This window comes from Myotis daubentonii, chromosome 3 (assembly GCF_963259705.1).
Source record: "Myotis daubentonii chromosome 3, mMyoDau2.1, whole genome shotgun sequence".
NCBI lineage: Eukaryota > Metazoa > Chordata > Mammalia > Chiroptera > Vespertilionidae > Myotis > Myotis daubentonii.
In genome coordinates, this window is record NC_081842.1 from 183,987,303 (window position 1) to 184,014,599 (window position 27,297).

Here is a 27,297-nt window from a genome sequence, read left to right on the forward strand (position 1 = left end):
CAATTTTCTATTAATCCCTGCTATATTCAAGTATACTTTATCTTGACCCAATCTCCTATGAGATGAATTTCCCTTTCCCTACTGCAAATTCTTCACCTGTGCTCTGATGTGATCCCATTTTTCTCACATACTTTAGAACTTTGTTCCATAAATGATATCTACGTTCCTATATTGCACTCTAATCACTTCTGATATCATGACATTCCTAACTCCCGCTGCCATTCTTAGAAAAACTAAACTCTCATTCCTCAATGATCCTAAAATATTTTATTCATACTGCTAGTATGAATGAGGAGATATGATCAATGGGGGAAGCAGTATAACTGAAGGGACAAGTATTAGCGTTGAAATTGGCTTGAGCACTTTCAAGCTGTGACCCTGGGCATATTCCTTGACCTCCCTGAGCCTCCAATTCTTGATCTGTTAATAGGAAAAAATTAACCCATTCTTTAAGGCTGTGATGGGAATTAAATGAGAATGAACATAAAGCACACATAACTGGCACTTAATACACTGTATTACAGTCTGTTGTGGGGTAGTCTGTCTACTCAGATCAGTGGTGCACAATTTTTATTTTAGGATTTTTTTTAAATTCCAAGAATACTCATCCCACATACTCCTCTCTCCAGTCACTGAAATCAGTGCCCTTGATTATAAATATCTCATCTTATGTATCTCTGACTCTCCAATACCTCGCCCAGAATCTTACATACATTAGATGCTTAATACATATTTGTTATCCTATATAAGAAAAGGCCAGCCACCATAAGCATAATGACCAGAATGACCAAAGACCAGAACCACCATGGCCCCTCGCTGGGCTGGCCCCACCCCCAAGCAAGCCGTTAGGGGTGATCAGGCAGGCAGACCAGCAGTTAGGGGTGATCAAGTAGGCAGGCAACTTGTTAGGGGCCATCAGGTAGGCAGGCCAGCAGTTAGGGGTGACCAGGAAGGCAGGCCAGCAGTTAGAGGTGATCAGGTAGGCAAACGACCCCTCGCAGGGCTGGCCCCGCCTCCCAGCAAGCAATTAGAGGTGATCAGGCAGACAGAGTGGTTAGGAGCAATCAGGTAGGCAGGCCACCGGTTAGGGGAGATCAGGTAGGCAGACGGCCCCTCACAGGTCTGGCCCCACCCCCCAGCAAAGAAAGAGGGAGGCCCAGGCCACCGGCAGTGACTCTGTGCCAGGTGTGTGGCTGGCCAGTGATCGCCCCGCAGAGGGAGGCCCAGGCCAGACAAGCCATTGCACCCCACGCCTGTCACCTGCAGAGGGAGGCCAGTGGTGGCGGGGAGGAGGCAGCGCTGCACAGATGGCAAGCAGTGGCAGCTGCGGGGGTGGGGGTCAGCTGCCTGCAGCCAGGAGAAGGAAAGCCTTGATCTCAGTCCAACGTGCAGGAGGCAGCCAATCAATGATTTCCTCTCAACATTGATGTTTCTATCTCTCTCTTCCTCTCCCTGCCTCTCTGAAATCAATAAATATATATAAACTAAGGCATAATAAAGTTATATTATTAATACTTTTGAAAATATATCTTTATTGATTTCAGAGAGGAAGGGAGAGGGAGAGATAGAAACATCAATGATGAGAGAGGATCATCGATTGGCTGCCTCCTGCACTTGACCCCGCAACCCAGGCATGTGCCCTTGACCGGGATCTAAACTGGGACCTTCAGTCCGCAGGCCGACGCTCCATCCCCTGAGCCAAACCAGCGAGGGCTATATTATTAATGTTAACAAAGCTAAAGTTCAAATCCAGACTTGACACCAAGCCTCACATTCCTTTCTTCCTCGTTTATAGCTCTTCTTTAAAAAGAAAACTAGTAAGTTGATATGTTACTAGCTAACAGAATTTAGGGAGAACAATTATCAACTATTCTTATAATCTTGTCACAAAAATTTGTAGTATTCAACTCTTTTTGTATCAAAGATATATGGAGGAAAAGACAAAATTATGTGTATTTTGTATAAAGTTCCAGAATGTCCAGTACAGTAGCAAAAATCCTACAGCAAAAACTGCAATGGATTCTAAGTGTAATATTCAATTTCTCAAGAATTAAAAAAAATTAACTAAGCCCAGTAAGCGTGGCTCCTGGTTGAGCATTGACCTATGAACCAGGTTTGATTCCTGGTCGGGGTACATGCCAGGGATGCAGGCTTCATCCCCAGTAGGGGGCGTGCAGGAGGCAGCGATCAATGATTCTCTCTCATCATTGATGTTTCTATCTCTCTCTCCTCTCCCTTCCTCTCTGAAATCAATAAAAATGTATTTTTTTTAAAAATGAACTAAATCACAAACATTTCTTAAATCGAAAGAATAACTTCCTTATTTCAAACTATTCCATTAACCAAGTATCTATCAATAAAGAAACCACAAAGTTAACACTTCCTCAATTCTCATCTGTTCATGAAAACTGATTCAGCTTGTCTTGGCAACAAAATCCTTACATAAACACCAATAGACATCGGAGAACCAAGATGGCGGCATAGGTTAACACCGGAGATTGCTGCCTTGAACAACCAAATCAAAATACACCTAAAAGACGGAATGGACATCATCCAGAACCACAGGAAGGCTGGCTGAGTGGAAATTCTACAACTAGGAGGAAAGAGAATATCATACCCAGACTCAGAGGAGGTGCAGTGCTGAAGTGAAATACTCAGGTACGGAGTGCACGCGAAGCGGGCTGGCGGCGGAGGGCACGGTTGGTGCTTTCAATCGGGAGGGAGTCTCAGATTCTGAGCTCCGGATCCGGGCGAGTCTCTAGGGACCCAGACTCAAATGGGAGAAGCGGGACTGTCTGGCTTCAGTCAGAACTCGAAGGCAGCTTTCTCTCCGAGGTTTGCAGCGGTTGCTGGGACTCAGTGAGGCAGAGCCCCTAGGGACAAAACTGAGAGCCGCCATAACTGCTCTCTCCGGCCCACCCTGTTGATCCCAAGCCTGAGCGCCCCACGCGCCCCACCCAAGCCCTGCGCAGCACCTTTTGCCAGATAGGCTCAGGCAAAGGCTAGATTAGCACCTCCCCAGAGGACAGAAGTTTTCCCACTGCAGACACAGCTGACTCTCACAGCCAGTTGGCCTGGAGGTCAAATCCCCCCAGTATTAACTACAACAATCAAGGCTTAACTACAACAAGACTGCGCACAAAGACCACTAGGGGGTGCACCAAGCAAGCATAAAAAATGCGGAGACAAAGAAACAGGACAAAACTGTCAATGGAGGATATTGAGTTCAGAACCACACTTTTAAGGTCTCTCAAGAACTGTCTAGAAGCCACCGATAAAGTTATTGAGATCCTCAACAAATCTAATGAGACCCTCGATGTTATGATAAAGAACCAACTAGAAATTAAATATACACGGACTGAAATAACAAATATTATACAGACTCCCAACAGCAGACCAGAGGACCGCAAGAATCAAGGCAAAGATTTGAAATGCGAAGAAGCTAAAAACACCCAACCGGAAAAGCAAAATGAAAAAAGAATCCGAAAATACGAAGATAGTGTAAGGAGCCTCTGGGACAGCTTCAAGCATACCAACATCAGAATTATAGGGGTGCCAGAAGATGAGAGAGAGCAAGATATTGAAAACCTATTTGAAGAAATAATGACAGAAAACTTCCCCTACCTGGTGAAAGAAATAGACTTACAAGTCCAGGAAGCATAGAGAACCCCAAACAAAAGGAATCCAAAGAGGACCACACCAAGACACATCATAATTAAAATGCCAAGAGCAAAAGACAAAGAGAGACTCTTAGGAGCAGCAAGAGAAAGAAACTCAGTTACCTACAAGGGAGTACCCATACGACTGTCAGCTGATTTCTCAACAGAAACTTTGCAGGCCAGAAGGGAGTGGCAAGAAATATTCAAAGTGATGAATACCAAGAACCTACAACCAAGATTACTTTATCCAGCAAAGCTATCATTCAGAACTGAAGGTCAGATAAAGAGCTTCACAGATAAGGAAAAGCTAAAGGAGTTCATCACCACCAAACCAGTATTATATGAAATGCTGAAAGGTATCCTTTAAGAAGAGGAAGAAGAAGAAAAAGGTAAAGATAAAAATTATGAACAACAAACATGCATCTATCAACAAGTGTATCTAAGAATCAAGTGAATAAATAATCTGGTGATCATAATAGAATCAGGGACATAGAAAGGGAATGGACTGACTATTCTTGGGGGGGAAAGGGGTGTGGGAGATGCGGGAAGAGACTGGACAAAAATCGTGCACCTATGGATGAGGACAGTGGGTGGGGAGTGAGGGCGGATGGTGGGGCGGGAACTGGGAGGAGGGGAGTTATGGGGGGAAAAAAGAGGAACAAATGTAATAATCTGAACAATAAAGATTTAATTAAAAAAAAAGAAAAAAACACACCAATAATCAGTGAGGTCATTTTTTACTTAGAACTAGAACTGGGTGTTCAAAAGCTACTTATAATGTTCATCTCAATCAGAAGTACTGTATGTTCCTCTTATATTCCCTTTATTTATTTCTAATTGAGCATTACAAAATGAGCATGCTAGATTTCTGAGCTGATACAACTTACCTTCCCACATGCTCTGCAATGGTGCCTCCTTTTGGTGAAAGTAAACCTGGCTTCACATTTCATGCAATTTGGAGCCTGAGAATCTGGTACCCATACTGGAGCCACCTCACCCAGAGTGGTAAATGGCTTTCTGGCAGAAATTCCAAACTGACCAGCTCTGAGATCATTATCTGGGCTATCTGGAGGTAATACAAGACTCGGTCTACTAGGTATCCCAGACTCATAACTTTCTAAATGTTCCCCATTTGTATTGGCAATAGAAATGTTTCCCAAAGAGGCATTACATGCATTGGTTGCTGAGTTTTCCCCTATTTTTGCTTTCCCAAGAACATCATTTTTGTTTTTAATATTATTTCCACTGTTTGCAGGAAGGTCGTTTTGTAAATGGTCTGATAATGGCTTTGGAATTTGAAGTTTAAGGTTAGAAGGTTGCTTGGGTCTTGCACCACCAAAAGGAACACTGATAGATTGCAGGTTTGCTATCTTGGGTGAAGATTGCCCAAGCACTGATGGAACTTGGCTAGAGAAATTGTGTAAATAATTTTTCTTCATTAGGTCACCAGTACTGTTTAAAAGTAGTCCACTCCCTTCTGTGATGTCATTTCCTCTCTGTTCATAAATATTTGAGTAGCATTCTGACTTGCTCTCCTCTATTTCCTTTTCTTCTGTTACTGAATCTTCTTTGGAGGGTAAAGTCTTTGGAACAAAACAAACAACTGGGCTCTGCATTCCATAGGAATCACAATTAGATGAAGTATTTGCTGCTGGTGTATCTGTAACAGTGGAGAAATCACAGCCTTCACTTTCATTCATGAAAGTTCCTTTTAAATTTAGACCTGCTTCTGCCATTCTATCACACTCTCCTCCACTATCATTGTAAGTGTCCTCAGGCTGATTCATCTGCAGAAACTTCTCGTTTTCTTTACTTACTTGGCTGTCATTCACTTCATTTAGTTTAGTCAATTTCCAATCAGCCATCTCCTGAGATTCAGAGAAATGTTCTGTCATATTAAGAAGGTCTGTAGAGCCAAGAATTTCTTCATGCTCACGACCTTCATTTTCATCAGCTCTAACTTGACTGGGCACAAGGCCATCTGAAAACTGTTCACAGTTACCCTTTCCAGACCCATTATGCATGTCTGGTTTGAGAAGCAGAGGTAAACCAGATGGGATGGATTTTTCTGTTGTCATCTCCTCTGCTGGCTCTTTTTTCATCAAAATACCCTCACTCAAATGGGAAAAGGAGTTTAAACTCCCTAGATCTGTCCTAGGAGAGTTGGTTTTGTCAGTGAGAATCTCATCTGGCATATAGTTCTCTTGTTTTTTAACAGCAGGACCTTCATCTGTTCCCTGGGATGAGATTATTGAATCAACTGTTAAACTTGTACTTACAGACATGGAGGGGTCTCTACCTATGTTTTCGTCATCCTTTAATTGTGAAGGGGAGCAGCTACTGGCTAGATTATCAGATGAAGTTGTACATATATGTTTAACAGAATCCCCCTCTGCACTTGGCCTAGTCACTAGATCCATTTGTTTCTCTGAGTTCATATTTTTTTCAGTGGAACCATTTATATTAAAACTAAATTGATCAGTTTGTCTGTTTTCATTATCCAGTGAACAGCTTAAAACATCCATGAGGGATTGATTATTATAATTATTACAATCCTGCAAATCGCTTTGCAATGTCCTTTTATCACAGTTATGCATGACAGCTACAACAAGAACATTCTTCTCATCTGGCAGACAAGCTAGGTTTCCACATTTCTTCTCTCCCACTTCAACAGTACTGCATTGATCATCTTGATTACAGTTCCTCTTAATTAACTGGTCTTCTGCAATGGCATTTTCATCAATCCACATTGTGCTGACCTCTGGATTCAGACTACAGTCCTGCCCATTAGCACAATGGTCCTCTCTTTGTATGGTGAGAGGAGCTGAATAAGCCAGAGAGAAGACTTTCAATTGTGGCTGTGACTCATTAGAAACTGCAGGTTCATTCACATTGGCCAATACAGGGTTAAATGACAGTCGGTGCGAGGAGGGATCTAGAAGCTTATTCCACTTTGTTTCCAATAAAATAGGAGAAACTGTTTCATCTGAAAAAAAAAAATTACAGTAAGTTTGCTAGTAATACTGGAAAAGCTAGGACTAAATTAATCAACTATATTTTCAAATATAATCTGAAAATAAAATATTCCTAGAATATGAGGTTTCTAATTCTTAGCTAAAAATATGAAAATATATTTATAACTGTTTCCTGTTTAAATATCACTGAGTGGTAATATCCCAGAACATTCCAAACAACAAAAGAATTCTACCTCAATCTAATTAACATAATTCAAGTGGCCCAAATTATACTTGGGGGGGTAGAGGACCACCAGCAATGGAGAAGGCCTTGGATTGACCAAGTACATCACGGGGTGAGGACTAATCTAAGGTGAAAAAAAAAATCAGAAAGTGATGAAGATGTAGTAATTGAGTGGAAAGGACAAGAAAGGAATTTTCTGTGGAGACATAATGTTCTATAATTACATCATGAGTAGAATGTGGGTTATGTGGGATAAAGCTATTTGTCAAAAATGTACAATTAAGATCTGTACATTTCAATGTGTGTAAATTTTATCTTAAAAACTTTATGTCAAAAACAAACAGTGAAACAGGGAGTGAGGAGTGGTTGAAGATATAAATGAAACCAAAATGGCAGTAAGTCAATCACTGTAGAAGGTGGGTAATGGGTACACTAGAGTTTACTATACTATTATTTACTTTATATATATTTGAAATTTGTCCATAAGTTTTTAAAAAGTTTGATAGAGTATATGAAATTCTGCTTGTAACCATGTCACAATGTACTAACTGGGTTCATATTTACATTATCAAGGACATTTGGCAGAAAATATTCATTTACCTTATTAAGTCAACCTACATATATTCTATCAATAAGCATAATTTCATGTTCCTGTTTACTTTTTAGATCATAACTATGATGATTATTTTCCCCAAGTTACAGTGCTATGTGTAAGTTTAATTAGAGAAATAATAAATAATGCACTTATTACCCTTCTTGCTTAAATCTGATAAATCATAATCCTAAAATTATGCAGATATATTTCCCCTCAGTAGTAACATTAATCTTTAATGCTCCATTAGCACCTTCTTCATATCTTCATTAAAGCATTTATTACACTGTAATGCAATTGTTAATTTACCTGACTTTTTTAGGCAGAAACCATTTCTTTCCACCAATGTAAGTCCTAACTTTGCATAGTCTCTGGTATGTAGTAAGTACACAATCAATAATATGCTAAGTGAGTATCTACCATAGTAAAAGCAGTGGGTTTGAGGAACATGAAGATTAAATGATAGCTCTGGCCTCCAAGAAGTACATGATCTAGTTGGGAAAATAAGAAATAGATACAATACAGATGAATATCTAATAAGCAGTACAGAATAGCATAAGTATTTAAAAATTATTATGTAGTAGCAGAAAACAAATTCAGAGGAGAAAGATATTTTACAGGCTGAGAAAGCGAGCTTGAATTCATGGAAGCAGGAGCAAATGGGCTGGGCTTCAAAGACAATTTTATGTAAGTCTGGAAAAGAGGACATTCATAACAGGGAACAAGGAAAAGTATAGACCCCAACACAACCATCTGAGAGAGCAATAACCAAATCAGTTTGGGTTGAAAGAAGAATTCACGTAAAAAAGTAGTGAAAAAAAAACTAGAAAGAGCAGATTACAAAGGCCATAAAACATCAGATAGTGTGTAGAATGGCTTAGTATCTAAATGTTAAACCCTGAGTTTATCAAATCTGGGGTAGCAGAGACTTGAGATTTAGTAGTATGTACTTCCTTTAAAAAAAGAAGTCATGTTTTCAAGTCAGTTCAAGGAAAGAAAAAAAGAAATATTGCTTCTTACGAGCATATTTAATAACAGGAATGATCAGGTATTCATTTCATTTTTCAACTACCTACTACCTGGGCATAATTGCCGGGAGCCGGTCCATCCTTGCTGTTTCAAGGGACCTGGCATATATGGCATACGGTTCTTAATATGTTTGCTCACCTTCTTGGCGCTGTGTTTTAACCAAGGTCACCTCTCCGAGAAAGGTTGAATCCCCAGGTAGGGATTTTCCCCTGAAGTTAGGGAGGGAATAAAACCCCTCAACTAAGTGCCAGGCGGGTAATTAATCCCTTTAACTACGAACAATCATGCTTAAACTACATAATCTTTTCTCCCTGGAATGGAGATAAGAAACGCCCTAACCTTTGTAATAGAGATTGATAGGATTGAATCAACTGGTATAAATACAGATGTAACAAGACAGCAAGAGACAGAACTCATGAGACAGAACTTCAGACACAGAACTTAGGAGACAGGGCTTGGAAGACAGGACCAAGAGAGACAGAGCCTAGACACAAAACCTACACAGAACGTTCTCTAGAGACAGAAGAACTTCGCTGGAGAGAGCATGCTGGAGGATCCTGGAGAGGGACTGGCCTCAGAGCCTGGAGGCGGAGCCTGGCGAGAGAGCATGGCAGGGGATCCTGGACTGAACCTGACTGCGGAGATTGGCAGGAGAGCCTGACTGGAACCTGGTGACTGAGCCTGGCTGGAGAGCCTGGACGGAACCTGGCTGGAGATCCTAAGCAGAACCTCTCTGGAGATCGAGACCAGAACTTGGCTGGAGATCCGGGCTAGAGATCCTGGCTAGGCTGCTGATCAACTGAACGCTGACTCCGTGTCCTTCCTTCTTCGCCGACTCCGTCCACACCTTTGGGGACCCCTGGACCTGCTGGGGTTGGACCCCAGCACATAATGTTAACTATTTAGTGTCATCTCAGTCTGTGTGTGGTATATTTTTCATTAAAAGGAGGAAATTAACACAAAATGAGAGATCATTTAAAATAAATTTGGAAAGACTGGCTAGAGGCTGTAGTTTTAATACAACTGGCACTGAGATTAAAAAAAAAAAAAAAGATAGTTCAAAACAAATGAATAATTTAGTTACAAACAAGAAAGCTTCTGAAGTTCTTTTTTTTCTAAAGGAGTTATTTTTAAATGCAAATACTCTATTTTAAAACTAAGAAACAATTTTTATTGATTCAACAAAAAAGTATTAGAAAGTAACTATATACAAAGTACCCTACTAGAGTCTACAATAAGTGGCAAAAAGTGATGTAATGAACTAATAGTTTTATTAATTAGAGTCAGTGGCATTCTAAAAGTATAGTATTCACAAGATTAGGTATAGCATCTGTGTAGTATCTCATGACAAATAACTGTAACACATAGAGGGTCAAATCAAAGAAAGGACTGAGAAAATACTTGCATAAACGATTCAAACTAAGAGGATAATACACCTTCCACCTTGGTATATATAAAGGTCACCTAGATCTAAGAAAATCCCAAATGATTAGGTTTCACATTTACATGAATCAGGAATGAACCTAGGATTGTGGGTTAGCTTTGGGTCATCAATAGTAAAATATGAGAAGAGCAAGCCATTCCAGGTATCATTTCTCTCCCTTTTCCCTTCTTACCCCAATGATCCCATATTCTCTTTAAGGCTTCCTCTATCACAGACCTAAAGCAACAAAATCAAGACTAATCTTTCTTCCCAACTACCATCAAATAACAACCTGAATCACTGGGTTGAGTAAAGTTTTGGAGTTCATACCAAAATTATGGACTTTAGATGGAAATATATTACTCCGTAAATTTGTTATATGTCATTTCCTGTTAGAAACAGAGAACACCAAGGAAGGTGGGTAAGGTGAAAGAGATTTAACTATGGCTTATCCATTCAAGTCATCCTGAGAGGGGAATTTAAGGAAAACATCAGTAAAATATATATATATATTGATTTCAGCAAGGAAGGGAGAGGAGAGAGACAGAAACATCAATGAGAGAGAATCATCGATCGGCTGCCTCTTGCACGCCCCACACTGGGGATGGAGCCTACAACCCAGGCATGTGCAGGTCAACACTCTACCACTGAGCCACACTGGCAGGGCTACCTAGTGAATCTTAAGTAGACATTTTTACACTGAGCCTTAAAAAAGCATAATTTAATAAACCATGTTGACAGTTGCTTAATCTTTTAAAATTAGGCTTGAAATATATCTTGACTTTATTGGTCAATTGATATTTAAAAAGCAATTTTTCTTAGTTTAGGAAATGCAATCACACATTTTAAAGCTTTTTTTGACCATAGATGGCTGTATATAGTAGAGGAGAGTTCAGGCTTTAGTATCATACAGCCTGGATTCTAATCTATACAGTTGCTGAACCTCTCTGTGCCTCTATTCTCATCTATAAAATGTAAATAAGATCTACTTTCATGGGATTATTTTAAAGATATAATTATAAAATCCATGTAAATGTTTTAGCATAATATCTTGACACAGTGATTAAAAATGTTAGTTATTACCCTGGCTAGCTATACTAATAAAAGGGTAATAGGCTAATTAGACTAGATAGACTGGGCGTCTTCCGGACAAAGCCACGGAGGCGGGGGCCGAGGCAGAGGCAGTTAGGGGCAATCAGGCTGGCAGGGGAGAGCAGTTAGGGGCATCAAGCAGGCAGGCAGAGTGGTTAGAGGGCAACAGGCCAGCAGGGGAGAGTGGTTAGGGGCATCAGGGAGGCAGGTAGAGCGGTCAGGGGAGATAAGGCAGGCAGGCAGAGTGGTTAGGGGCAATCAGGAAGGCAGGCAGGTGAGTGGTTAGGAGCCAATGGTCCCAGATTACAAGAGGGATGTCCGCAGGGATTGGGCCTAAACTGGCAGTCAGACATCCCCCAAGGGGTCCCGGATTGGAGAGGGTGCAGGCCGGGCTGAGGGACCCCCCGACCCCCTGTGCATGAATCTCATGCACCGGACCTCTAGTTAATATATAACATTATTAAATCATTGGACCTGATTTTACTTATTTAAAAAGTACTTCATCCTCTTATAACCCCCATATTCTCTATATCATAAATATATTCAAACACCTTTGCCAAAGTAAATTCTCACCTTCGTTTTGTTCAAATTCGTCTAAAACCTTGTCCAGGTTGTAAGCTTCTGCTTGAAAGTAATTCTCCATCAGTGAGGAAACACCGCTTAAGAGACTTGTTTAAATCTAGAGAGATCAAATTTGTATTACATTTTCAAATGTTAAAATATAATTTACAGATAAAACAATTGATACAAAAGGTCCCTCTTTGGGACTTTTTACTCAACTGCCTCCAACACATCCCTCCTTACCCAAATAATTCTAAATCTTTCAGCTTAGCTTACTTTCACAGGGCAGTCTTCCCTGAACCCCTAGAAAAGGTGATCTCCCTTTATAATCTCTCACAGCACTCCATTTTCCCCTTTATAATATTTATAACAATCTATAAATACACCTTGATGTGACTATTTTATTAATGTCAATCTTTCCCACAAGACTATAGATACCACGAAGGCAAACACTTGACTGTGCTCACCAAATGATTAGCACAGAGATTAATGTAGTACCTTTGCAATACGTACCTCTGAAATGAATAAGTGAACAGTCTATACCAGCTAGCCAATAAGTTGTATTCAATTCCAATAATAATTAATTCAGCCAAGCATCAAAAATAGATGTTAAAACCTTTTGGTAAATGATTATTAGGGAAGAAATTATTCACAGTGTCTCAAAGTATCATTCCACAGATGACTTATTCATTACACAGGAGAAAATGTATGTTTACCGTGAAAAGATATGGTAATCACTACCTTAACCAAATTATCAAATATCATGAATAATTTAAGAAGTTGACATTATGCACCTCCTGATGTGATGCAATGAGAAGTTTAAAACTTCACCTACAAGTATTGTTGCCAAAAATGTTTAACTTAAATTGAACCAGGAAGAAACAATTAGAGAAACCTAGAATCTATTCTATAACTGTCCTAAACTCTTCAAAAAATTCAGTGTTATAGAAAACAAGATCATTCTAAATTAAAAGAGACTAAAGAGATCACTGACTGGATCCTCAATAAAACATGCACATATTCATAAACAAAGCAAAACATAACATTTATGGGACAAGCAGGAGAATTTGAACCATACATTAGGTATAGTGAATTAACAATAATTTTCTTGAATGTGATAACTATATTTTGATTTTGTAAGAGAATGCCCTTACTCTTAGGAAATGCCTGCTGAAGTATTTAAGAAAGATATGTTGTACTATCTGCAATTAACTTTTGAAAGATTGAGAGAGAAAAAAAGTATTAGAGTGTGAGTGTGGGAGTGAGAAGGGGAAGTGAGAAAACTGCCCTGGCCAGGTAACTCAGTTGGTTACACAATCGTCCTATACACCAAAAGGTTTCGGGCTCAATCCCCAGTCAGGGCACATACCTAGGTTGCGGGTGTAATCCCCAGAAAGTGGGTACAGGAGAAAACCAATTAAAATTTCTCTCTCACACTGATGTTCTTCTCTCTTTCTCTCTCTCCCTTCCTCTCTCTCTCTCTCTCTTAAAACACAGACACACACACACACACACACTAACACACACACACACAAAACATATACTCGGGTGAGGTAAAGGCTATACAAGTCTTCGTTGTACTATTTATTCATTTTTTCTATAGGCTTGAAATTTTTCAAAAGAAAAGATCCCTAGTCGGTTTAGCTCAGTGGGTAGAGCGTCTGTCTACGGACTGAAAGGTCCCGGGTTCCGGGCTCGATCCCCAGTAGGGGGCATGCAGGAGGCAGCTGATCAATAATTCTCTCATTATTTATGTTTCTCTCTCTCTCCCTTCCTCTCTGAAATCAATAAAAATATATATATAAAAGAAAGGAGTGTAATGAACTAGTGGTGGAAAGCATTCCTTTCCACTGTGAATACAGACAAAATAGATTTTTTTTTAAGTTTATACACTCAACTTCAAAAGCTAGAAAAGGAAATATACAAATGCCATAAACCAGGAAGAAACCAAGCCACAGTAGTGAGTGAGAACTGAAAGGTGACAGTCCAGACAGCAACCTTCAGGCCTGGGATTTGAAAACTAGCAGGGAGGATGGGAATTATTGACTGCAAACTTTTAGAAGTTTCTGCATTGGAGGTAGCCAGACTAGGATCTCTGCACAAAGCCAAGAACTAGGGGGGTGGGGGGAGGGGAATGCCCTAAATGGCCCCTATATTCAGCAATGGAGCAGGACGGAACAGAGTGCCAATAAAATTACCATTCAGAAAGTAGAATTCCTAGCCTGCTTCTCATTCAAGATTGGGAATGATATTAATTCTTCCCATTCATGAACATTAACATGATCTATCTCTATGCTTACTCAGCTCTTCCTGTGACTTGTAATAATGCTTTTAATTTTTTAAGTCTTAAAATATGGGATAGTGAGGAAAAAGTGGTGTATCTTTACTAATAAAAGCCTAGGTGGCCCTCACACGACGCCCATACATCATCACAAGATAGCCACCACAAGATGGACAGCAGGGAGGGCAGTTGTGGGCAATCAGGCAGGCAGGGGAGGGCAGTTGGGGGCAACCAGGCTGGCAGGGGAGGGCAGTTGGGGGCGACCAGGCCGGCAGGGGAGGGCAGTTGGGGGCAACCAGGCTGGCGGGGAGGGCAGTTGGGGGTGACCAGGTCGGCAGGGGAGGGCAGTTGGGGACGAGATCAGGCTGGCAGGGGAGGGCAATTGGGGGCGACTAGGCCGGCAGGGGAGGGCAGTTGGGGGCGACCAGGCCGGCAGGGGAGGGCAGTTGGGGGCAACCAGGCCGGCAGGGGAGGGCAGTTGGGGGCAACCAGGCCGGCAGGGGAGGGCAGTTGGGGGTGACCAGGTCGGCAGGGGAGGGCAGTTGGGGACGAGATCAGGCTGGCAGGGGAGGGCAATTGGGGGCGACTAGGCCGGCAGGGGAGGGCAGTTGGGGGCGACTAGGCCGGCAGGGGAGGGCAGTTGGGGGCAACCAGGCCGGCAGGGGAGGGCAGTTGGGGGCTATCGGGCCGGCAGGGGAGAGCAGTTGGGGGCAATCAGGCAGGCAGGGGAGCAGGTAGGGGGCGATCAGGCTGGCAGGCAGAGGTGGTTAGGGGCAATCAGGCAGGCAAGCAGGCAGGCAAGTGGTTGAGAGCCAGCGGTCCCGGACTGTGAGAGGGATGTCCGAGATTGGAGAGGGTGCAGGCTGGGCTGAAAGACAACCGTCCCCTCCACCCCCCCACCCCCAGTGCACGAATTTCATGCACCAGACCTCTAGTGTGACTATAAAGGAGTAATACAAGAGAGATCTCAGTGGTGACAAATCAACATGTAATAAAGGGGAGAGAACTACATATACTCATGAGTATATTCACAGTAGCATTATTCATAACAGCCAAAAGATAGAAATAACTTAAATATCCACCAACTGATGAATAGATAAAATATCAATTTTCTGGTTTTGAAATTATCTATAGTTATGTAAAGATGTCACCAATGAGAAAAAAAATGGGTAAATGAAGTAACTTCCTATACTATTTTGCCCTTCCTATGAGCGTATAATTACTTTAAAATATAAAGTTTAAAAAATAAAAGGAAAAGAGTTATTTTAAAAAACTAAATAGTCATGGAGGCAGGATGAAGAGGGCATCTGTGTAAAAGAGAATCAGAGCCGGAGTGTGGTAAATCATAGCCCAAGTGTGTAAGGGTGGCCCAGCATAAAGTGTCAAAGCACCAGCAGGGTGAGAAAGTTGTCTATTCAGAAGGACAGCCCAGCATGGGGTATCAGAGCACAAGCAGGTAGGTTAAAAAGGGTCCATGTGCAGGAGGGGTGAGAAGGAGATATAAGAGGGCAATCCAGGGTGGTAGGTCAGAGCCTGAACAGGATAAGAAAGGCCAAGAGAGCCTTAGCTCGTTTGGCTCAGTGGATAGAGTATCAACTCGAGGACTAAAGGGTCCTGGGTTTGATTCCGGTCAAAGGCATTTACCTTGGTTGCAGGTTAGATCCCCTGCCCTGGTCAAGGCATGTGCGGGAGGCAACCAATCAATGTGTCCCTCTCACATCAATGTTTCTCTCTGTGTGTCTCTACCTCTCCCTTCCACTCTGTCTAAAAATTAATGGGAAAATATCCCTGGATAGGGATTAACAAAAAGGAGGAGGAGGAGGAGGAGGAGGAGGAGGAGGAGGAGGAGGAGGAGGAGGAGGAGGAGGAGGAGAAGGAGGAGGAGAAGGAAGAGGAGGAGGAGAAGGAGAAGGAGGAGGAGGAGGAGGAGGAGGAGGAAGGGGAGGAGAGGAGGAGGAGGAGGAGGAGGAGGAGGAGGAGAAGGAAGAGGAGGAGGAGAAGGAGAAGGAGGAGGAGAAGGAGGAGGAAGGGGAGGAGAGGAGGAGGAGAAGAGGAGGAGGAGAAGGGGGAGGAGGAGGAGAGGAGGACGGGGAGGAGGAGAAGAGGAGGAGAAGGGGAAGAGGAGTAGAGGAGGAGGGGGAGGAGGAGGAGAGGAGGAGGAGAGGAGGAGGAGGTGGAGAGGAGGAGGAGGTGGAGAGGAGGAGGAGGAGGAGAGGAGGAGGAGGAGGAGGAGGAGGAGGAGGAGAAGAGGAGGAGAGGAGGAGAAGAGGAGGAAGAGAGGAGGAGAGGAGGAGAGGAAGAGGAGGAGGAGGAGGAGGAGGAGGAGGAGGAGGAGGAGGAGGAGGAGGAGGAGTGGAGGAGGAGGAGAGGAGGAGGAAAAAGAAAATGATAGTAGACTGGTTACAGGTAAAGAGATGGATCAAATAAGTGATTACATGAAGGCAATGAAAGAAAGTCTATCACTGTTGAAGAAAGGGGTTAAAATGTGGAAAAAGAGAAAACTATAAAGAACCCTGCAATGTTAGTTTGAAATTTGAGGTATCAGTGTGAACTCATGGACTTCAATAAACATAGACGCTTATAGCAATAAATATAATGCAAATGTACAGGAGCGTGCATGTGTGTGTGTGTGTGTGTGTGTGTGTGTGTATTTTCTTGCTCTTTCCATAGAGGATCTTGGAACAGCAAAGCCCCACCTCAACTCCAAGAAGCAATAAGTATATATACACCAGATTTGGTTTTTACATATTGTTATCCACTAAAGTGAACCAGAGCTCCAGGGAGAAATGGCTAATTCCAAAACTGAAGTAGAAAAAATACAAGACCTTTAATGAGGTTGTAGAGAACCCTCAAACACTGCTGGGAGAAAAGTTAAATGGTATGGTAACTTCGGAAAACATTTGTTATTTCCTCAATAAGTTAAATACAATTAACACTTGGCATAGCTTTTCCACTCCTGGGTTTATACCCAAGAGAAATGAAAACATATTCATACAAAAAGTTATCTGCTAATGCTCATAACCAGCATTATTCATAACGACCAAAATTGGAAACATCTGTCTACTGATGAATTGATAAATAAAATGTGACATAGAATATCGACAAAATGGAGTATTATATGATAAAAATGGATGAGTACTGTTATATGATACAACATAGATGAATCTTGGAAATATTACGGTAACTGAAAAAAATCAGGCACAAGGAACAACTGTAATAATCTGAATAAGAGTTAATTTTTAAAAAAAAGCAGGCACAAAAAGCTATATATTATATGATTCCATTTATACAAAATGTAAAGACTAAGCAAATCCACAGTAAATTAGTGGTTGCCACGAGTGAATTGGAGGGAAATGGGAAGTGACTGCTAATGAATACAGATTTCTCTTTGGGATGGTGAAAATGTGGAATTAGTGGTGATAACTGCACAACTCTCTAAGTACCTATTAATAAAACAATGAACTATACACTTTTAAAGGCTGAGTTTTATGGTATGTGAATTATTATTTTAATTTTTAAAAAAGAAGATCCTTGAATATTTATCTTGTGTACTAGAAAACAAAGAAGTGCTTCAAGAATGATTGGAACATGTTAACAAGACACAGAAACCAGCCTGAAGGAGCTCCCACAGGCCAAATCAGAGACAATTTGAGCATCAAAATAAATAATGATAGCAATGGATTACAACCCTTTGAATAAAAAGAAAACCATGAGTCTTTACAACATGAATGAGTAAATCCCAAGTGTGATGAGGAATAGGATATCCACATAATTTCAAAGTTCCTCTCCACAAAAATACTTACTAATTACCAAAGAAGCCCTAACCGGTTTGGCTCAGTGGATATAGCGTCAGCCTGTGGACTGAAGGGTCCCAGGTTCGATTCCGGTCAAGGGCATGTACCTTGGTTGCGGGCACATCCCCAGTAGGGAGTGTGCAGGAAGCAGCTGATTGATGTTTCTCTCTCATCAATGTTTCTAACTCTCTATCTGCCGGGGTCCTGCCCCAGCAGGTCCAGGGGTCCCCAAAGGTGTGGACGGAGTCGGCGAAGAAGGAATGACACGGAGACAGCGTTCAGTTGATCAGCAGCCTAGCCAGGATCTCTAGCCAGGATCTCCAGCCAAGTTCTGGTCTGGATCTCCAGAGAGGTTCTGCTTAGGATCTCCAGCCAGGTTCTGTCCAGGTTCTCTAGCCAGGTCCAGTCACCAGGTTCTAGTCAGGTTCTCTTGCCAATTTCTATAGTCAGGTTCAGTCCAGGATCTTTCGCCATGTTCTCTCCAGCGAAGTTCTTCTGTCTCTAGAGAACGTTCTGTGTAGGTTCTGTGTTCTGAATTCTGTCTTTTTCTGTCTTGTTACATCTGTATTTATACCAGTTGATTCAATCCTATCAATCTCTATTACAAAGGTTAGGGCGTGTCTTATCTCCATTCCAGGGAGTAAAGATTATGTAGCTTAAGCATGATTGTTCGTAGTTAAAGTGATTAATTACCCGCCTGGCACTTAGTTGAGGGGTTTTATCCCCTCCCTGACTTCAGGGAAAAATCCCTACCTGGGGAAACAACCTTTCTCAGAGAGGTGACCTTGGTTAAAACACAGAGCGCTAAGGGGAGCAAACATATTAAGAACAGTATGCCATATATGCCAGGTCCCTTGAAACAGCAAGGATGGACTGGCTCCCGGCATCTATCCCTCTCCCTTCCTCTCTGTAAAAAAAAAAATCAATAAAATATATTTAAAATTTAAAAAAAAAGAAGAGTCACTTCAGAGACAAAGCCTGGAAGATACTACCTTACACAGGTGATCAAAGTGAGTATCATCAATATTAGAAATTGTGCTCCCTGATGAATTGCAATAAAAGGACATAGCATTGTTGATACTGGGGGAGGCTATGTGTGTGGGATGGGCCGTGGGTAACAAGGAGAAGGGATAAGAGTATTTGGGGAACAGCCTGTACTTTCTGCTCAATTTTGCTATGAACCTAAAACTGCTCTAAAAAATAAAGGTCATTAATCAAAAACAAAAACAGCACCACTTCTGTGATATTCCCACCAAAAGTGCATTACCTGAACCTAGTCATGAGGAAATATCAGGCACATTCTACAAAATAACTGGTCTGCAATTTTTAAGTGTCAAGGTCAAGAAAATCAAATACCACAGAACTATTCCAGAAAGGAGACTACAGAGACATGGCAACTAAATGCAACATGTGATTTGAAACTAGATCCTCTGTACATAAAGAACATTATTGCCGAAACCGGTTTGGCTCAGTGGATAGAGCGTCGGCCTGTGGACTGAAAGGTCCCAGGTTCGATTCCAGTCAAGGGCATGTACCTGGGTTGCGGGCATATCCCCAGTAGGAGATGTGCAGGAGGCAGCTGATCGATGTTTCTCTCTCATCGATGTTTCTAACTCTCTATCTCTCTCCCTTCTTCCTCTCTGTAAAAAGTCAATAAAATATATTTAAAAAAAAAAAAAAAGAACATTATTTGTACAACTAGGGAAACTTGAATAAGGTCCGAGAATTAGATGGTGGTAATGCATCAGTTAATCCCCTTGACTTTGATGGCTGTATTGTGGTCATGTAGGATGCTGTCCTTGTTTGTAGGAAACAGTTTCAAAGGTGATGCAACATTCAGCTAGCAACTCTCAAATGGTTCAGAGAAAAAAAGTTTTTTGTAATATACTTGCACCTTTTTCTATAAACTTGAAATCATTTTTAAATTCTTTAAAATGCACCAAAAGTGTCTATCATGTTTTTAATTTCTAGAGCACTTTCTTTTTCTGATTCCTTTTATGATATCTTGATCTTATTTCATGGATATAATTCTTTCTCTTACCTCTCTGATATAATTACCTACAGTTTTGTTTTTGTTTTCAAACTTTCTTCTATTTCCAATATCATTTCCTTCAAGTTCCTCTTTTGTACTTTTGTGTTTTGGTCTGTCTTTCACATTGGAGGTGTTCCCCAAATGCCTATCTATTGAACAAATGAAGTACTAAAAGCCAATAGGAAAGTTCTGCATGTGTGGCTTCTCAACTAGAAGGCTTCCAATGAGTGGTGATTGGTTAAAAACACAACTATTTCACTGAAAGACTTCAAAATGTCAGTATACATAAGTTTGTTTCTCTGGACTCCAGAGAAGACTCATCATCTTCTGTCAGGGAGTGCAGAGCTGTAATACCAGAAAATCACCTTCTGAAAGATGAGGGAAAGGGTCTCACTTGTCCATATATAGGATTTCCTTTAATCCCCATTTTCACTATGGTGCCTCATCCCTGATATTGGCGAGCTCTTTAGTTTCATTTTCCAAAGAACAACCTGTGGTCTCCTGAGGACTTGGGAGAGGGGCAGGCTTCTCACTACATAAACTGTGCCTCTCAAAAGATTTAAATCTATGTCAGGATTCTTTACCTGCCTTCTTATAAAAGTATCCATCTCCTTTTAAAAACAAGTCACTAAATATTATACATGCACATCTCAAAAAGGAATGTAATAACTTCATTTTCAGTAGTTTCTTCCTGAAGATCTCATCTTTTGTCTTTGGGCTTGTAGACCCCTTTTGTTCTTTTTTATTCTGTTGACCAGAGTCCTTTTGAACAATCTCCTGAATCTGTCTTTTACAGCACTGATCTGACTGCCTCTCTGGCTCCTTCACTGGGACTTCCTCTTTATGCCATATACTAATTGCAATAAATGTGAACACACATGCATCAAACATTACTGAGCATCTATTAAATACCAGGCACTGTCCTAGTCATTAGGTTACAATGACAAATAAAACAATGTCCTTGGCCTAAAAGTGCCTCACATTTCATAGAGGAGATGGATAAATAAATTTAAAACAAAAAAAACACACAAAACATTGTGGTATATACTAATTGACATATATGTACTGGTGCTATGGAGCCAAAGAAAAGGTGAATCCAACCTGGACTTAAGCAAGGGTGTATAATTTTGGGAAGGGTAGGCTTTAGTAAAAAATACTAGTATAATAATTTATTATTGCTGATTATTTATTATTTATTACTAGAGGCCTGGTGCACAAAAATTTGTGCACTAGGGGGGTCCCTCAGCCTGGCCTGTGCCCTCTCACAGTCTGGGACCCCTTGGGGGATTATCTACCTGCTGGCTTAGGCCCGCTCCCCAGGGGATCAGGCTAAGCTGGCAGTCAGACATCCCTCTGGCAGCCCGGGAGCCCTCGGGGGATGTCCACTTGCCAGCGAGGAGCAGGCCTAAGCTGCAGTCAGACATCCTTAGCGCTGCTGAGGAGGCAGGAGAGGCTCCCGCCACCACCACTGTGCTGGCAGCCATCAGCCTGGCTTGTGGCTGAGCAGAGCACCCCCTGTGGGAGCCACTGACCACCAGGGAGCGGCTCCTGCATTGAGCATCTGCTCCCTGGTGGTCATTGTGTGTCATAGTGACCAGTCATTCCCAGTCGTTCTGCTGTTGGGGTCAATTTGCATATTACCCTTTTATTATATAGGATTATTGACTATCTTTGCAGTGGATGAAAACTTCCTAAAGAAGTGGCACCTGAAGAATAAGATTTTGCCACATGAAAGCAGAGAAGAGTAGGGGACAAGAAATACCTTGCTAACTGCAGGCCCAGAAGTTTTGATGAGGAAGGCACTACTGCTAAATGTCTTTGCTCCACTCTCAACTGAGTAGAAAAGGAGCTCAGTCTCCTGTTAGACCCTGCCTCTATCCTCAAAGCTTACATGGAAAACCAGAAACTCAGCCAGAATATACGACACTCCATTAGTGAATGATGTAATCAGTTTCTGAAAACAATCTCATCTATATACCCTCTATCCCACCACCATTTTTTACCCCTTAAATAATCAAACATGATTTCTAGTCAGGAAAAAGCCAATGATTCCTGCTCTAAAGAACTATTAAAATACTTCCAATTTTATTTTCTTTTACAAATAAGTGTAGATGTATTTAGTTATTATTGATTGGTTTTAGAGAGAGAGAAAGGGAAAGAGTGTAAGAGAGAAACATCAATTTGTGATTTGTTGTTCCACTTGTTTTTTGGTTTTTTTTCATCCTCACCCAAGGATATTTTTTTCCATTGATTTTTTTTTAGTGAGAGTGGAGGGGAGGGAAAAGGAAGGGATGGGGGTACGAGAGAGAAAGAAACATTGATGTGAAAGAGAGACATCAATCGGGAACCTCCCACTGGCATCCCTACCAGGGCCGGGCAATTAAGCCCACAACCAAGGTACATGTCCTTGACTTCAGTCATCGGGCTGACACTCTAACCACTGAGCAAAACAGGTCAGGGATGTTGTTCCTCTTTATTTATGCATTCATTGGATGATTCTTGTATGTGCCCTGATGGGGCTCGAACCCACAACCTTGGCATACTGGGATGACGGCTCTAACCAACTGAGCTACCCAGCCAAGGCACTACTTCCAATTTTCTTAAAAGTATTGCTCTTCATAAGTAGTTTAAAAATGCAAAAGAATGTAATTAAATCTATATTTCTGATTCCCTGCCCCAAAATTAGCTTTAATTGTTAAACTCTTGCATGATGAATAAGAAATGTAAATGGCACTAATTGGGTAGATTACTATTATTTGCTCTTAACAATATTGCTCAAATCCATGTTCTTCTTCATGGTGAAATTACCTTTGTACACTCAAGGTAGAAATGGACTCTAAAAGCACTGATAGAGAACTTAGCATTTTTGACATAATTCAACAGTAATTTAAAAATATCCTTTTGTTCTGAATTTAAGTCAAATATTTCTTAAAACTACACTGCTGATTTATCAAAAGGCAATGTTATTAATGAAGCAAGCAGCATATATACATAAGCATTATTTTCTATAGATCTAGTTGTTAAGTTCAAGCTCTAAGAGAAATATGAACATTGGTTTTCTTACCTTTTTCCCCTTACACATGTGATAAGAAACAGACTTCCCTGTGCTTAATCATGATGCTTGCTGCATTGCCAGCCAGTCTTGCTGATTCAGTATGTTCTGTTTGATCCTAAAGAAAAAACACATTGCTCACTACATTTGCAAGAAAAGCTGTAATTTTCTTCATATAAACCTATCATAGCCAGACAAATAGAAGCTATGGGGCTTAAACAATAAATTACAATTACATCTTCAGAGTCTAAGATGTGGCTGGCAAGCATGAAATGTAATGCAGCAGCAGACACATTTTATTGTCTAAAAAGGCCAATAGGTAAATATTACAACAAACAATTAAGACTTTTTGCACACTTCTTATTTTCAATATATAATACAGAGTGAAACATCAAGGCAGGCTCTTTCTACCCAATGCCTTTAATTATGTTAATTCATAATAATACCACTGATTTATGTTACAACTAGGGGCCCAGTGCACGAATTCGTGCATCTTGAAAGGAACTGTGGGCCACGAGGCTGCAGTGGGCACAGGGGCGGGTCTCCACCCATCCTCCACGCCCCTGCCCAGCCCCTCCCACCGTGGCCCCCAGTCCCCAATCTGCTAGCAGCCTCAGCTCCCGCCCTGCCGCTCCCACATGCTGACGGCGCCGGCCCCGCTTGCACCCGCTGAAGGCGCGGGGCGATTGGGGCCGGCACCAGCAGTGGGTGGGAGTGGGGCTGGTGCCATCAGCAGGTCTAAGCAGCAGCTGCTGCCCTGATCGCCCCTCAGGAGCGGGGGGAGGAGAAGACCTGAGGGGCGATTGGGATCGGCAGCCACAGCTCGCACCCACTGACGGCGCCGAGCTATTGGGGCCAGCACCAGGTGCCGCCAGGCCAGCACTGGCAGCAGGTGTAAGCACCAGGCAGGACCGCGGCTCATGGGAGCAAAGAATTTTCAGTAACCACCAGAAGCTCGCCCTGATGACAGCAACTGGCGTCCCACCTTGGTCTGGTGCCCCCACTCACCTGCTCCACCGTCCCACCACGGCCAACGCCCGCCATGTTTTGCGCATGCCCCCTGGTGGTCAGCGCAAATCATAGCAACCGGTTGTTTGGTTGTTCAGTTGTTCCAACATTGGTCTATTTGCACATTAACGTTCTATTATATAGGATAAGCTCTCCAAGAATCCAAAGCAAACAAACCTGCTGCTTCACAAAAAAGTCTTCTGTTAGTGTGATTTTTTTTTCTACCTACAAAGAACTCTTAAAATGAGAGATTCAAAAGCTTCCTGCTAAGATTTTTATTGCCAAACAACTGTTTTCTTCCAAATGAAGTATCTTATGTTCCCAGTACTCTTTTGCTTAGTAGCAATTTTAATATATACTATCAGGTGTATGCAATAGCCAAAGTTGTCTCAAATATTATTTCCTTCTTCTCAATATATGACAAGGTCCATGAAGTTATAGTAGTCCAAAAAATGCCTCTATAACTGCTCAGAGATAATTTGAGATTCTTTAAGAGCTTAATTTAGCCTTGAACAAGATTAGTAGTTGAAACTAATCGCAAACTAAGACTATCATATTATCAGCATAAAATATCTAACATGTAGTCATAGAATTTTCAAAATAAGAAAATATACTAGAGATGATCTAATGGACATCATTTAATTTTAAAAATAAACTGAGTCACTAAAGGAAATTTGTTGATATTATTACAAACATGATTCCATTATCTGATGTGAAAATTATGTGCTTACTAAAAAATAAGAGAATAAGAAAAAGGCCTAAAATTCCAGAAACCAATAAAACAATATGGAACGAAAATCACTGGTAAAAGATTTTCCTATCTTGAGAACTTGAAAAAATATGTACAGGCTACATATTCTATATGAGAAGAGCTGCTGTTACTAAAAAATAGACTTATATTTATCAAGAAGAACTAAATCATATCAGGTATGAAAGGGACAGAGTCAAAATGAGAATGAGGCAAAGTAAGGTCCTCCTCTCTAATACCTAGCTAACTGAATTTTTTTTTAACAAAAAATGTAATTCTATAGATTCAAAGTCAAATCCGGTATGTGTGTGAGACAAGTCCAATAATACCATGTAACTATCCCCAAGATCATAGGTTTTTCTTCTGGAATCATATCTCTTTGACCTTCTAGTCTCAGCTGGCAAAGCCTCAAGCCTGGTTAAGTCCAACTGTCTACCTACTTCACACAATCCCCCAAACAGCTTAAATGTGGCTGAATTTTTTTTTTAAAAAAATCACACAGATGGCGATTGGTCTCAACTTTACAATTATGACTTCACAGTACATCTTCCTTAGTCATTCTACTTTCAACCCTGTACCTGATCTCCACCTTCTGGTATGCCTAGAATGTCTATCTCCCCCACTGGACTGTGAGAGTTCACGGAGAACAAGGGCTATGTCTTCCTTCTCTGTAACCCACAGTGTACCAAATAGTGCTCAATAAATGCTTCATGAAGAAATAAATTGTATGAAGTTAATGAAGTCATATTTAAGTAATCAACTTCATGACAAAGATTTTTTCCTCCCTAAGAAATAAATACTTGTGAATGTGTGTCACAGGTGAGAGAGACAGCAAGAGTGAATTAAAAAAAATGGAGAAATTCTCTAGTGGGAGAGAAAAAAGTGATAAGCATCTAAATAGTTGCAAAACTTTATCACAGGCCCTTTTACATAATAACTACTCTTCTAGATATTTATCTTTTTTTATTATTGTCTAAAATTTTACATATGTCTCCTTTTTCCCCAATTGACCCCCACCCCCACCCCTCCGCCAGCCATTCCCACCCTGAGCAAGCCCCCACTGCCCGTGTCTGTGTCCATTGGTTATTCTAATATGCATGCATACAAGTCCTTTGGTTGCTCTCTAACCCCCCCCCCCCCACACACACACACACACCATTTGTCTCTGGATCGCTTCTTGTTCATCAAATTATGTTGATAATTATATCCCACATATGAGTGAGATCATGTGATATTTATCTTTCTCCGACTGGCTTATTTCGCTTAGCATAAAGAGGTATTTGGATAAACAAAAAAGATGTAGAATAAGTTACTGTTAGACTGATGTTTAAAATAGTAAAATATTGGGAAAAATCTAAACAGCAAATGAAAGGAGCAATTTACAAAATGGTACAAAAGGTAGAAGACTCCATATTTGGGGAGAAACTTAAAAGTTTTAAAAAATATACACCCAGCCCTGACCAGTTTTGCTCAGTGGATAGAGCATCGGCCTTCGGAGTAAAGGATCCCAGGCTCGATTCCAGTCAAGGGCATGCACCTTGGTTGCGAGCACACCCCCAGTAGGGGGTATGCAGGGGGCAGCTGATGTTTCTCTTTCATTGATGTTTCTAACTCTCTATCCCTCTCCCTTCCTCTCTGTAAAAAAATCAATAAACTATATTAAAATACACACACACACACAAATATAATAGAGAATCTCTCAACAGGGTTTGGGTGATTTACATTATTTTCAAGCCTCTATAGACCTAATTTTTCTTAGGATAAATGTATGTTATTTGTTAATAAAAGGAAAGAGAATTGAAGGTTTGTGAATTTCAATTAATAAAAACCCAAAGTACTTAAATTTTGACTTTCAAATATAAAAACTGAAAAAGAAAGAAAACAGAAAAAACAAGGATTTTTTAAAAATCCTCACTTAAGGATATTTTTTTAAATTGACTTTTAGAGAGAGGGGACGGGGGAGAGAAAAAGAGAGTGAGAGAGAGAAACATCAATTGGTCACCTCCCATACACACTCTGACTGGGAATTGAACCTGCAGCTTAGGTATGTGTCCCGACCCAGAATGGAACCAGCCACGTTCGGTGAATGGAACAAGGCTCCAACCAGCTGAGCCACCAGGCCAGGGTGGAAAAACAAGGATTTTAAAAAATTATTTCCCTGGTATATGTAACAGAAGATTAAATTTTTAATTATAATGTGGGGAAAGAAAAAGAAAAAAGGAAAGGATTTAGAACCATAAAAGGGACAGGCAAAAATAGAGACCCACTGATGACAGCCTCTCCTCTATTGAGTGGGCTCAATAAAACAGGCCTCCGGCTTCTTACAGTTTAGGAAACATCTCATTATTCAAGCAAGAAGCTGGGATGAGGGAGGGGGTGTTACCTTATTCTATAGTAGTTTATCAAAGTTTTCCTATAAATAATATACAGTACTCTACTAATAAGTAAAGAGTCTGGTAACTGAATTCTTTTACCTTTTTCACCTCCATCTCATTAACTTTGCAGACCATTTTAGTACTCCTTACAGATCGGCACCCTAGGAACTCATTTAAGCTAGCCAGCTCCTTAATTCATCATTATCTATGCATCATTATCCATCTGGCTCACCAACCCAAAACCTTAAATGCCATTTTAGATACTACCTCTACTTCTCCCCACCTCTACATTTAAACTAACACATCTTGTCAATCTTACATTTTAAATCTCTCAAACTCATCCATTCTCTCCATTCCCAATGCCATATACTACACCACCACCATCTTTCTGTTGCCCAAATTCTTGCAAGAATCCTAACTAGTCTCCCTGTCCCGCACCCATTTTGTAGCCAT

General features: G+C 41.1%; 1 protein-coding gene across 7 annotated transcripts in view; it reads right to left on the reverse strand.

The window, feature by feature from the left end:
* Window positions 1-27,297, reverse strand: part of ZFYVE9 (zinc finger FYVE-type containing 9) — a 140,610-nt gene that overhangs the window by 70,989 nt on the left and 42,324 nt on the right. For 5 of the 7 annotated variants that reach the window (XM_059689585.1, XM_059689583.1, XM_059689581.1 and 2 more), the window contains exons 2-4: window positions 22,726-22,831; window positions 11,567-11,672; window positions 4,547-6,645 (exon numbers count right to left, since the gene is read on the reverse strand). In XM_059689585.1, the coding sequence (XP_059545568.1) occupies window positions 4,547-6,645; window positions 11,567-11,636 (2,169 nt within the window). In that variant the 5' untranslated portion in view covers window positions 11,637-11,672; window positions 22,726-22,831. Of the gene's footprint in view, window positions 1-4,546; window positions 6,646-11,566; window positions 11,673-22,725; window positions 22,832-27,297 lie in introns of those variants that run through there. The other 2 variants (XM_059689584.1, XM_059689586.1) reach the window with 2 other exon arrangements.